Genomic DNA, 14,445 nt, shown 5'->3' on the forward strand with positions numbered 1-14,445 from the left:
TAGAGGGGTGGTTTATACATTAAGGAATATGTTTTTAAAAATATTACCTTTGTTGTAGGAAAGGTTCAGAGGCAGAGACGTTTTACAGTCGAAAGAAATCTTCAGAGGATGTTAGTGACGGAATCACCTCAGCTCTGGAGTCTGCATGTGGTGTTAGTAAATTTTAATCATAGAATTATGTTCTGATATTCCAACAAATTTTAGTTCTCAAATTGATTTCTAATGATCATTCAGATTTTAGTTTTAGAATTATGGTCTGACTTTCATGTTTATTAAAATGTATGTATGTGTGTACATATATATATATATATATATATATATATATATATATATATATATATATATATATATATATATATATTCCTTTTAGCCATAGAATTATTGCTTAATTTTCAGTCAGATGTTTAGTCATTGAATCATGGATTATATATAGTATGATCTTTTAGTCATAGAATTATGTTCTAAATGTTTAAATTTTTATCCTATAATTATAGTCTAATTGTCAATCAAATTATGGTCTAATACTCAATCAAATTTTGCTCCTTGAATTATGGTCTAATATTCAGTAAAGTTTTGGTCCTTGAATTATGATCTAATCAATCAAATTTTTGTCCTTGAATTATGATCTTATATTCAGTCTAATTTTGGTCCGTGAATTATGGTCTAATATTCAATCAAATTTGGGTTCTTGAATTATGGTCTAATATTCAGATGAATTTTGGTCCTTGAATTATGGTCTAATATTCAATCAAATTTTGGTCCATGAATTATGATCTGTTATTCAATCAAATTTTGGTCCTTGAATTATGGTCTAGTATTCAATCCAGTTTTGGTCCTTGAATTATGGTCTAATATTCAGTCAAACTTTGGTCCTTGAATTATGGTCTAGTATTCAAATTTTGGTCCTTGAATTATGGTCTAATATTCCATCAAATTTTGGTCCTTGAATTATGGTCTAATATTCCATCAAATTTTGGTCCTTGAATTATGGTCTAATATTCCATCAAATTTTGGTCCTTGAATTATGGTCTAATATTCCATCAAATTTTGGTCCTTGAATTATGGTCTAATATTCAATCAAATTTTGGTCCTTGAATTATGGTCTAGTATTCAGTCAAATTTTGGTCCTTGAATTATGGTCTAACAGTCAATCAAATTTTGGTCCTTGAATTATGGTCTAATTTTCAATCAAATTTTGGTTCTTGAATTGTGGTCTAATATTCAATCAAATTTTGGTCATTGAATTATGGATTATACATAGTAAGATCTTCATTTATAGAATTTTGGTCTAATTAGTCAGAGCTTTATGCCTAAGTATAGGGTTTAATTATTATTCAGATCTCTAGTCCTAGAATTTTGGTCTAATTGGTCAGAGCTTTAGGCCTAAGTATAGGGTGTAATTATTATTCAGATCTCTAGTCCTAGAATTTTGGTCTAATTGGTCAGAGTTTTAGGCCTAAGTATAGGGTGTAATTATTATTCAGATCTCTAGTCCTAGAATTTTGGTCTAGTTGGTCAGAGCTTTATGCCTAAGTATAGGGTGTAATTATTATTCAGATTTCTAGTCCTAGAATTTTGGTCTAATTGGTCAGAGCTTTAGGCCTAAGTATAGGGTGTAATTATTATTCAGATTTCTAGTCCTAGAATTTTGGTCTAATTGGTCAGAGCTTTAGGCCTAAGTATAGGGTGTAATTATTATTCAGATTTCTAGTCCTAGAATTTTGGTCTAATTGGTCAGAGCTTTAGGCCTAAGTATAGGGTGTAATTATTATTCAGATTTCTAGTCCTAGAATTTTGGTCTAATTGGTCAGAGCTTTAGGCCTAAGTATAGGGTGTAATTATTATTCAGATCTCTAGTCCTAGAATTTTGGTCTAATTGGTCAGAGCTTTAGGCCTAAGTATAGGGTGTAATTATTATTCAGATCTCTAGTCCTAGAATTTTGGTCTAATTGGTCAGAGCTTTAGGCCTAAGTATAGGGTGTAATTATTATTCAGATCTCTAGTCCTAGAATTTTGGTCTAATTGGTCAGAGCTTTAGGCCTAAGTATAGGGTGTAATTATTATTCAGATTTCTAGTCCTAGAATTTTGGTCTAATTGGTCAGAGCTTTAGGCCTAAGTATAGGGTGTAATTATTATTCAGATCTCTAGTCCTAGAATTTTTGTATAATTTTCAGTTGGATCTTTAGTCATAGATTTATGGTCTAATGCTCACTCAGATCTTTTGTTGTAGCATTAAAAAGTTTTATCTCATTAATAAATCTTACATTGAGCCAGATGTACAACATTTCCTATGATGCAATGATAGGGACACCATTTAGCAAGCTGTAAAAAAAAGTACTTATATTCACAGTTGTGTTGGATAGATATACGTATCACATTTCCATAGGCAACAGCAGTCTCTTGGCATCCGTCCGTCTACGAGAGACGATGGCATAGCTCCAAAGTACGCTTTTGCTTATCCTTCTTTTTAGCTCTTTTCAGCTTGCTTTATTCTTCTCTTTTCCTCTGCGTTTTGAACTCCCTGCCTGACAGCTAGACGCCAGCTGGAACGGTTGTTTGCACAGCTCTCCCAGTCGTTGACGTTGATGTTTGCTGTCTTCATATCCTTCTTGCAAACATCTTTGTAGCGCAGATGTGGTCATCCAGTTGGTCGTGCACCTTCTGCTAACTCCCCATATAACAGGTCCTTGGGAATACGACATGGGTCCATTCTCTTGACATGGCCCAGCCAGTGAAGGCGCCTCTCGCTGAGTATGGAGAACATGCTGTTCATGTTGGCGCGTTCTAGAACCTCTGTGTTGGGTACTTTGTCCTGCCACTGGATGTGCAGAATGCGCCGCAGACATCTCAGGTGGAAGCTGTTGAGTTTCCTCTCGTGTCTTGCATAGGTGGTCCATGTTTTGCTGCTGTAGAGAAGTGAGCTGAGCACGCACGCTTGGTAGACACGCAGTTTGGTCTTCTCTGTGAGGTTGGGGTTGTTCCAGACCCTCTGGTTAAGTCTGGCCATCACTGCTGCTGCCTTGGCAATCCTGCCGCCCACCTCAGAATCAATGGAGAGTGAGCTGGAGATGTTAGACCCGAGGTATGTGAAGTTCTCAACAACTTCCAAAAAGTACCCATCGATGGAGACAGAGGGAGGGGAGTCTGTGTCCTGTGCCATGACATTTGTTTTCTTCAAACTGATGGTCAGTCCAAATTCCTTACATGCATGGGAGAGGCAGCATACCAGCTGCTGAAGTCCATCTTCCGTGTGTGATGTCAAGGCTGCATCGTCGGCAAAGAGCAATTCACGGATGAGTACCTCTGTGACTTTAGTCTTAGCACGGAGACGGGCGATGTTGAACAGCTTGCCGTCAGCCCTGGTATGGATGTACACTCCCTCGCTGCAGTCCTTGAATGCGTACTGGAGAAGCATGGAGAAGAAGATGGCAAAGAGCGTCGGTGCAAGGACACAGCCTTGTTTGACTCCGCTAACGACTGGGAATGCTTCAGATGTTGCGCCATTGAAGCACACTGTGCTGTGCATGTTCTCGTGGAACGAAATAATGACAGCAAGCAGACGTGGGGGGCAGCCGATCTTCTGCAGGAGTCTGAAGAGTCCACTCCGACTAACCATGTCAAACGCCTTCGTCAGGTCTATGAAGGCAATGTAGAGGGGCATCCGCTGCTCGCGACACTTCTCCTGCAGCTGACGTAGTGAGAAGATCATGTCTACAGTTGACCTGCCAGCTCGAAATCCACACTGGGATTCTGGGTAGACGCGGGAGGCTAGGATCTGCAAGCGTGCTAAGGCAACACGGGCGAAGGCCTTTCCAACGATGCTGAGGAGGGAGATGCCCCGATAGTTATTGCAGTCGCTACGGTCTCCTTTGTTTTTGTACAAAGTGACGATGTTGGCATCATGCATGTCCTGTGGGATGTATCCCTGTTCCCAGCAAAGGCAGAGGAGTGTGTGTAGGGGCTGGAGCAGTGCTGGTTTTCCGCTCTTGAGGACTTCAGGCGGAATGCCGTCGCTTCCAGGAGCCTTCCCACAGGCAAGGCAATCGATGGCTTTTCCGAGCTCTTCCAGGGTGGGCTGTGTGTCTAGCTCCTCCATGACAGGCAGGTCTGGAATGGCGTCCAGGGCAGTTCCAGTGACATTGTTTTGGGTTGCATATAGCTCAAGATAGTGCTCAACCCATCGCTGCAGTTGTTTCCCCTGGTCTGTGATGACTTCGCCCGTCTTGGACTTGAGGGGGGCGGTCTTGTAGCTGGGGGGGCCTGTCGCTTTTTTGATACCCTCATACATTCCTCTTGTATCCCCGGTGTCAGCAGCTGTCTGTATACTGTTGCAGAGGTTCAGCCAGTAGGTGTTGGCACAGCGGCGGGCGGTCTTCTGGGCGTTATTCCTTGCAATCCTGAGGGCTTGTAGTGTTCTGGGGCTAGGTGCAGCCTTGTATGCCAGAAGGGCTTTCCTCTTTGCCTCAGTCACGGGCTCCATCTCCTCCCAGTTTGCCTCATACCAGTCGACATTCTTTCGCTCCCTCTTCCCGTAAGCTGTGATGGCTGATTTGTACACAGAGTCACGGATATGGGACCACTTGGAATCAATGGTGTCATCAGGTGTCACTTTGGTGAGGGCTTCCTTCAGTTTGCTGATGAACTGCTGTGTTTTCTCTGGGTTGCTTGCACAGTAGGTGTTGATACGTGGGTGACCCTTCTTCTTGGCGTGGTGCAGCTTCTTGGGTAATATTCGCACCTTGCTGGCCACGAGGGAATGGTCCGTGTCACAATTGGCACTGTGGTAGCTGCGGGTAAGGAGGACACTGGCCAGTTCTGCACGCCTGGTGATGACGAGGTCTAGCTGGTGCCAGTGGCGTGAACGTGGGTGTCTCCACGACACCTGGTGGATCTCCTTGCATTTGAAGAAAGTGTTTGTCACACATAGGCTGTGGGAGCAGCACATCTCCAGCAGTCGCTGACCATTCTCGTTGATCTTGCCCCTTCCGTAAAAGCCGAGACAGGTGGACCAGGCCTCATGGTCAGCTCCCACTCTAGCATTGAAGTCTCCTAGTAAGTAAAGGCTTTCATTGTTGGGGATACTGGATATTGCCTGATCCAGAGCCTCATAAAACTTGTCTTTCTCCTCGTAGGTGGAGTAGAGGGTTGGGGCGTACACACTGAAGATGTTGACCGGGCCTAAGGATGTTGACAGCCGGAGGGCAAGGATTCTCTCAGTACCTGATGATGGAGGTTCAATGAAGGCGATTAGCGTGTTCTTGACGGCAAAGCCTACACCATGCTGCCTAGGTTCATCCAAGGGCTTCCCCTGCCAAAAGAATGTGTAATTGGCTTCCCTGATGGTGCCGCTGTCAGCCAGTCGGGTCTCCTGGAGGCAGGCAATGTCGATGTTCAGTCGGGAGAGTTCTCTGTCAATGACGGCAGTCTTCCGTGCATCGTCGATCTGCTGTAGGTCAGTGGTCAATCCAGGACACATGGTCCTGATGTTCCAGGTTGCAAAACGAAGAGTTGGAGTCTTTTTATTTCTTCTTTTAGTCTTTCCTGGTGCAGAGTTTTGTGGCCCACTTGTCGAGATGGTTCTCTAAGCTCCATGCACCCAGTGAAGCAGGCAGGCCATGGCGGGCAGCACCTTACTGACTGGGGGCTGCCCAGCTTGAGGTGGGCGGTAGCTGTCCAGTGAGACCTGATGATCTCTCCCACCGTCAGAAGTAACCCCTGGCGCCAAGCTCTACGCCAATCGAGCTTTGACTTAGAACCGGTAAACTGCTACTTCTCGTGTTGTGCCGACGCTGTACGACGACGCTGGAGTGTCCTCTCCAGTGGAGCTATGAAGCCTGGGCAGGGTGGTATGGAGAATCAGCTGTTGCCCATGCAGCAGATCCCCCTCTCCACGCAGCTGGTGTGCCCAAGGGAACGACGAATGCCGATACAGCTTGGCACCAACGGCGTCGCAGGAGTTGCCGGACGTTGAAGTCAATGTCATACCGCCTTAGGGACTCCATCTCCGGATTTTCTGTCGGGGTTTACTCCCTTAGCCTTTCCCATGAGTGGGTATAGCCACAAGGCAGCAGAGGTTTGGAATCGGAGTTTTCCTTCTCCTAGATGAGCTACCATCCAAGGTTTACGAGTCCCATCTACCCGAAGCAACTGGTTTTAAGGCGCCAGTGGGCCGCCTTCACCCCTTCTCCTGTTAGTAGAAAACATGGTCTGCCGGGCTTCAAATCTAAGCCACTCGCGAAGGCCAGGAGCTGGATTTTAGTTGACAGAGGCAGTAAGAGACGCAGGCCGTATGGGGCATTTTGGAGGATTGGGGCGCTTGTCTCCCACTCCCACCCCGGGCAATGTCAACCTTAGACCACACAACAGCAACAGCAGTGGTGGGGCATCAAATTAAACATTTTTATTAAAGCTTTTGCATGTCAGATTGGGCTAAGGAAATAGTGTTGGTATTTGAGTACATCAGACTCTCTCACACATTGATTCTGTTGTCGTTAACTTTAAAGCTGTTGGCAGTTAAGGAATGAAACTTTGTATCCTTATACTTAATCATTAGAAAGTGTCACTTTCTACTTTTGGGGTGTGGTGATCTAATCTCAGGATCAAGGTCACGGCTCAGTATTTACATTTTCCTCACTGTAGTTTCTATTGTATAATTTTGAAGCCATTTAGGGTTACAGGATGAAACTTGGTGTATTCTTATGTACATCATCATTAGCAGGTATGCCAGACACCACATTGGGGGTCCTATTATCAAAGTCATGGATCAGTATTTTAAGTTTTCCTTCATATTTATCTTTTGATTGCTGAACATTATAACCATTTGAGATAGCTATATTTGTTATGTTGGGATGGTCGGTTTGTGAGCTTAACACCATTTTTCAGCATATAACAGCTATACATGGCAACCAGTATATCTGGTGGAGGAAGAACCCAGACAAACCCCAAGATATACCACCAACCCACTGGAAGCTACTGGCAATCTTTCTCACGTACCCATTTGCCAAGCCTGAGACTCAAACTCGTGTGAATAGAGGTGAAATGGCAGTGATCGGTAAAGGTGGTTACTTTAAATCATGCAGCCACCTGGGGTCCCTTTGTGTTTTTCATGTACCACATTGGGGTTCTATCTTTAGGTTTAGGGTCACAGGCCAATATTGCATTCTGTGTTTGGGTCCTTTCAAGGTCACATCTGTGTTTCTTGATTGCTTTTGTTTCTGCTGTATTTCGTATAAGCAGCTTGAGGCTCATAAATTAACTGTACTGCACATAAGTTTCTTCACTTGATGACATCTTAGGTATCACACTCAAGGTCAAGGTCATAGTGTTTTCTCCTTTTCATTATGCATACGCATTTTCAATATGCATTCATGTCTTTTGAGACATCAAACTTGGTTTCTTTTTTCATATGTGTAGTAAAAGTCATACAGGTCATGTATGTATTCCTTTGATTATTTCTGCAATGGGTGTCATTTTTTAGAATTTGATTCTAAATACCTTTAAATGGCAATTATTAACTTTTTTATCCTCGTACATCCATATTGTACACGCTCTGAGAAGTACATGTTGCAAAATCAATGTTAAAGTAGGTGACAATTTTGGACAAGATCAACCTAAAGGTGTTACCCAGTACAATCCAGACTGAACATTGTGCTCTGTGATGTCACAGCGAAAGCTACACATGTTGATAAACAAATTCAATCTACCCTATATTGTGACAGTTTGACTCAACATGCTGTTTTCCTGACCCTGTTTAATAGCAGGCCACCATTGTAAAAGCCCATAGTGATCAATTATTTTCATCATGAAGTTTCTTGATGACATTTAAGGTGTAGAGCATTCAATAATCAGGACTGAATATACTTTAGTTAAACAAATTTAGTATTAAATTTAAAGCAACAATTCATATTTAATATAAGACTAGTATATTTGAGCTGTATGACATTTACTATACCTAGTAACTCTACAGCTGTGTAAAAAAGGTCACAGCCAGGTTTTATCATTGTATGCTTTTGGTGACCTTGCCAAAGTAGATGGGGGACACACAAAAGAATCTTATAACTTCATTTCAAGCATATTAGACTTCGTGGCATTGTATAAATTTCACTGGTAATGTTTGAAATAATAATACAACCTAGATGTACAATTGTTTATGCATAGAAACATGAATGTGTTGAAATGTAGAAAAAATAAATTTGATATAGTTGCGGTTGTTTATGATAAAACTGTTTTTCCTTATGGAAGTGTTCATTTTATCAGTTTATGGAAGTGTTCATTTTATCAGTTTTATCATTAGCAAGAATAAATTTAAAGAGAACAAAATCAGACATAAAAAGAAAATGTTATCTTGTAAATAGTACTCTGTTATAGAAGAGTAAAATTATTTTCTACGTTGTATCAGATGTTTCAACTTTTAACATTGCTGTACATATATGTATTGTCAGATGTGTGCTATATAATGGTCAGAATTGTTTTTCTATTATTTAGTTTTCCATTTCTCCTGAGAACCATTTGAAAGATCATCATTGTGGCTTATTTAAGCCCCATAAAGAGTTGGATGATTTTTGGTGTCTTCTAGTTGTTCCTTTCATACTGATTCATACTGTTACTGTTACAAGGTCCAATATAAAATCCTTTGCTATTGATATGTCATTATCCATCATTGTGGCGATATCACCTTTGTTAATGATATGTCATTATTCATCATTGTGGTGATATCACCTTTGTTAATGATATGTCATTATTCATCATTATGGAGATATCTCCTTTGTTAATGATATGTCATTATTCATCATTGTGGTGATATCACCTTTGTTAATGATATGTCATTATCCATCATTGTGGCGATATCACCTTTGTTAATGATATGTCATTATCCATCATTGTGGCGATATCACCTTTGTTAATGATATGTCATTATCCATCATTGTGGCGATATCACCTTTGTTAATGATATGTCATTATTCATCATTGTGGCGATATCACCTTTGTTAATGATATGTCATTATCCATCATTGTGGCGATATCACCTTTGTTCATGATATGTCATTATTCATCATTATGGAGATATCTCCTTTGCTAATGATATGTCGTTATCAATCATTGTGAAAATATCACCTTTGCTAATAATACATCATTATCAATCATTGTGGAAATAAAACATGCATTCAGAACCAAAACTACCAAAAAATTCAGTTGTGGGCCAATCAGTGGCCTGTAGATTTCAATCATAAAATAAAATGATCTAGAGTTAAAGCCAGACAATCCATTTAAATCTACCTGGGAACATGTATTTATTTTGGTTCTTTAGGAGTTGTGTCTGAATCTCTCTTTCTGATATATATATATATATATATATATATATATATATATATATATATATATATATATATATATGCCCACTGCAGTAGTATAAGGGGGCATATTGTTTTGCCTTTGCCTATTTGTACATCCATTAGTCTCTACCCTCATTTGTCCATTTTAAATCCATTTTAGTGTCATATTACAAAAACTGTTGAGCATGCAGTCATGAAAGTGTACATACTTTATTATATTCAGATTAGATTTTCAGATCACTACAGCAATGTTTAAGTTTTTAAAATCCATTTTTGTTTTAATATTTGGAATTTTTTGACAAAACCATTCTCAGCACAATTGAACAAAATCCACTAGAGATGGACAAATGCAGTATTGTAGGTATATTTGTATTTATAGATGACTGTTTAGAATTTCTTGCCATTATGGCACATGACATCATTTATCAAAATGGCAGAACCTGTAAACATACCAGCATTTGTAATAGGCAAGTTCCATGAAATCTGGGACAAAAACTGAGAGGTTTGCTCAGAAAACATCTGGAAATCTTTGTTTTCAACAATAAGATTGGGGATGGTGATGAATCACTCTCCTGGAAACAGTTTAAGGAGCACAACAGTGCATGAGAGGGATCGTGCTCCTCAAAACACAACTTTGAGGTAGGAACCCTGCCTGCTCCATTCAGCCTGAGCTGCTTGAGTTAGAACTTCAATTTGTCAAGATCTTCGTAGGCATGATCTTGACGTTCTTTTCTTTAGTTTTTTTTCTTCTTTTGTTTCACCAGAATTCACTGCCAGTATTGCAGTGCATGAATAGTTCATATCACTGGCCTGGTTTATTTTCATTTCATTTTTATTACATTAGTGCCACTGTAAAATCTCAGGGAGTTGGAACTATTCTTACTTTTGAACAAGATTTATTGACAAATTGTATTTAATATGCAGTCTAATACTTGTAAAAAATTCAGTTACTTAATCTCCTCAGTAGTATTATGTTAAATTTAATGGAAACGATATTTTATAATATATTTATTACTGTTTCTTTACTTTTTTTTACAGAAAAATGTTAGAGAATGCTGTGAGGCAATAGGGTCCTTTCTTAATCAAGTTCTTCAGGGATCCTTTGGTGGCAATAAAGCAGAGATGTATGTATTGCCTTTTCATGTACTAAAGACCAACACATATCATTTCCTTGAAGAAAAAAAATTGCCTGTCTGAATCATGTACTTGGAAGCAATCTTAAACCTGGTGCAGTAGTAAGGAATAGGCCTATTACAAAAACATAAATGTCCTAGAAGTCCTTAGTATTTATTACATACTAGCGGTAGTTAATTCTTATTATTATTATTCTTAAGCTCATGTCATCAATAGAGTATTCAGTCGAGATGTTCAGTCTGTACCTCCATATTATACACCCAGGTTGAAACTATTGAGACATTTATGTTGGTATATGGATTTTCAAAGTTGTAAGTCTTATGAATCCCAGGTTGCTCTGAATTCTACTGAGTTTGCTAAACTAAATGCAGATAGTGTTAGAAAGGGGTATTAATAGAAAAACCACATGTATCTTGCTCTGATTTATGGTCAAAAAATGTAGAACAAGGATTATGGTGTGCATTTGTTCCATCAGGTGTTTATACTGTTTACTTCATTTTTAATTTCATTTTATATCACTTAGTTGGTATTAAACATGATTTTATTTAATTAGTATTTAGTTTTTTTAATGCTTAGTCATCTTATATTGCAAAGAAAATTTACACCAATATTACATGGTTCATATTTAGCATTGTTTTTGCCTAAATCGTACAAAATAGAAGAACCATAAACTTTCGTTTCAACTTTATTTTTTAAAGCTGCATCTCCTTGCAAAAACTCTGAAATTGAGATAGCAGCATGACATAATTTTGTGTCCCCAAAAAGTTTGGTGAAAATTTTTGGGTAAAATAATTTAATCTGGGTGGGGACCTAAATTCTGGGTAAAATAATTTAATCTGGGTGGGGACCAAATTTCTTTTATTGTATTTTATCTCTAAGTTATCAGTTTTGAACTTTATGATGAAAAGAAATGAATGCATATTTATATTTTTGTGTAAAATAATGCTATGTTTGTATTTTTTGTATTAGACGTTAAGGTTGTAAAGAAATAATTTTCACATATTGTGTATGTTTACTGTTGTGATTGTTTAGACCATGAAACAGATTAAAAGACTTGGATTCTTATTGTCAGTTGGTAAGATTATCTGAGTCTATGACAAATCATATATTTCTTTAGGTCCCAGGCTAAGAACCTGTTATGGAGTCAAGTTGAACTGACATCAAGGGAATTTTCCCCTCAGCAGATAGTCCTGGCACTAACATCCAACACACAGGAGGCATCATTTGTACTGCGTGAGAAAACTTCCCGGATTGATATCAGGGCTGATGCTCAGAAACTTAGGTAAGATTATGTTTGAAGGTTTATTCAGCTACATGTAAATTATGGCCAGGTTTTATGTCTTAAGTTATAGCAGCAGGCAGTATATTCATTTGACTTGGCATGTTCTTCTTGTCTGGCTGTAACTGCAAGCATTGACATTAAACCTGGTTGTAACTGCTATATTGTAACATGAATTAACATTAAACCTGGTTGTAAACACTATATTGTAACATGCATTGACATTAAATCTGGTTGTAAACACTATATTGTAACATGAATTAACATTAAACCTGGTTGTAAACACTTTATTGTAACATGCATTGACATTAAATCTGGTTGTAAACACTATATTGTAACATGAATTAACATTAAGCCTGGTTGTAAACACTATATTGTAACATGCATTGACATTAAACCTGGTTGTAAACACTATATTGTAACATGAATTAACATTAAAACCTGGTTGTAAACACTATATTGTAACATGCATTGACATTAAACCTGGTTGTAAACACTATATTGTAACATGAATTAACATTAAAACCTGGTTGTAAACACTATATTGTAACATGCATTGACATTAAATCTGGTTGTAACTGCTGTATTGAAACATGTATTGACATAAAATCTGACTGCAATATTAAACATATTTACACCCAACCTGACTGATATGATAGATAATGATATAAAATCTGTTTGTAACTGCTATATTATAACATGTATTGACATCAAATCTGGCTCTAACTGCCATATTATAACATGCATTGACATCAAACCTGGCTGTAACTGCTATATTATAACCCCTGTTGACATTAAACCTGGCTGTAACTTGTATATTATAACATCTATTGACATTAAACCTGACTAACATATATCACCTATTGATACCAAACCTGGCTGTAACTTGATACAATACCTAATTGTAACTTGTATAACAACTGTTGATACAATACCTAATTGTAACTTGTATAACACCTGTTGATACAGTACCTAATTGTAACTTGTATAACACCTGTTGATACAATACCTAATTGTAACTTTAGTACACCAGATATTAGGATTAAAATGTTAGTGCTTCAGAGGATTAACATATATCACACACCAAAACTGTGATGATGGCATAATTGTCCAGGATTTCTCAAAAATTGCTAATAAAGCATGTCCTGGATTTGATTCTAATACCTTTTCACCTATTGCTACTTACAGTGAGAATGCATTTTGCAATGAAGGTGTAGCACATGCAAAAACTGGTCACTGGGGCCTACTTCTCTTTAATGAGCATCCTGAGAACATCAATACCTTATATATTTCCCACATACATGCACTGTAGATGCAGGTGTCAGGCAACAAAACTATTTGTTTATGTATCATTATTCTAAATTTGTGCCAATTCTCTTATTCTTTGCCCGTTGACAGCAGACATGCATTATATATGTTAGTAATGTCGCCATGGATGAGGGAGTTCGCACATTCAAACCCTGGCATAGTCATAGCAAAGACTTTTAAAAATGGTACTAACAGCTCCCTTGCTAGGTGCTCAGCATTAAGAGGTTAGTATTAAGACTGCTTGGCCTGGTGTCAGGATAATGTAACTGGGTGGGACCGGATGCTACATGTCTGTGGCATGATGCCTCTGTGCTAGACATCACTATAAATGTAGCAATATGACTGAAAAATTGTTACAGCAACATTAATAATGCCCAAAACAAATACACATACACACATAATTAGTAATGTTGAATCCGTTTTTTTTGTATACATCATTTAACAGTCTAATTATGCTTTACATTGTTAAAAAATGTTTAAACAGACTATCGTCACCAAAATCAACTATATGATCTAAAATGACAGATCAGAGAAAAGTTTATACACAATAATACAGTTTGTAAGGGTACAAATATGCTAAATTAATTTTTTTTTCTTGTTCTTTTTCAGATTTAAATATGAAAAGTCAGGAGAGCTACATGACCTTTCTTCATCTCCCTCTGTGATACAAAGTGTCCACGAGTTGTTGTCTGTAAGTTTCAAATTGCAATTTTTCTTGAGCATTTGTTAGTGGGAAGAAACTAGAATAAAATACATGATCACAGTCCAAGTCTGATACCTCAGTCCACTTACTTGGACTTCATATCCATGTATATGTGTCTTGTGCACTGAACATTACCTCATTTAAGTTATTGTTTGGCATTTCTGCTGTTTTCTTTTTTATGCTTTTGTAGTCTTGTGTTGTATTTGTAATTTTCTTCCTATTCCTTGCATTATTTATATGTGTCTGTGTCCCATTTCTCTGTACCTTGCAAGCAAAACAGTGTTTCTTTTTTTTTAACCCCTCTTAGTAGCCTCGTACAGTATTTCCTGATGAATTAGAAACTCATAGTGCCAGGTAGAAGAGACCTGTTTCTTCCTCTTTATCACTTGAAGACCCCCATCTTTGCCAAGAGGGGTTTACAAAACTATCATTTAAGTAAGTTTCCATAAGGGATCTGTCTGGTGTATAGAAGTTTCCCACTTCCACTACAGTTAGATCACTCACAAGTAAGAAGATGTCAGCACTGGCCACCACTCACGTGGTAATGTCCCAAGTGACGGTTCGTGAGACGATTCTTCTCATTTGGTCCTTTGATTACAGGTTTTGACCACCACGTTAAAGAGGGAAAGGGATCAGTATGATAACCCCACTTTATTTATATTTCTGCTCAGTCCCAGTTGGGAATGGG

At 38.4% G+C, this 14,445-nt stretch overlaps 1 protein-coding gene across 1 annotated transcript in view; it reads left to right on the forward strand.

The window, feature by feature from the left end:
• Positions 1-14,445, forward strand: part of LOC149794611 (uncharacterized) — a 90,174-nt gene that overhangs the window by 27,170 nt on the left and 48,559 nt on the right. The window contains exons 7-10 of the mRNA XM_089968896.1: positions 59-152; positions 10,372-10,457; positions 11,585-11,749; positions 13,664-13,745. Of these exons, the coding sequence (XP_089825022.1) occupies positions 59-152; positions 10,372-10,457; positions 11,585-11,749; positions 13,664-13,745 (427 nt within the window). The remainder of the gene's footprint in view (positions 1-58; positions 153-10,371; positions 10,458-11,584; positions 11,750-13,663; positions 13,746-14,445) is intronic.

The sequence above is a fragment of the Sinohyriopsis cumingii genome, chromosome 8, assembly GCF_028554795.1.
Source record: "Sinohyriopsis cumingii isolate HCF-2022 chromosome 8, ASM2855479v2, whole genome shotgun sequence".
NCBI classification, from domain to species: domain Eukaryota; kingdom Metazoa; phylum Mollusca; class Bivalvia; order Unionida; family Unionidae; genus Sinohyriopsis; species Sinohyriopsis cumingii.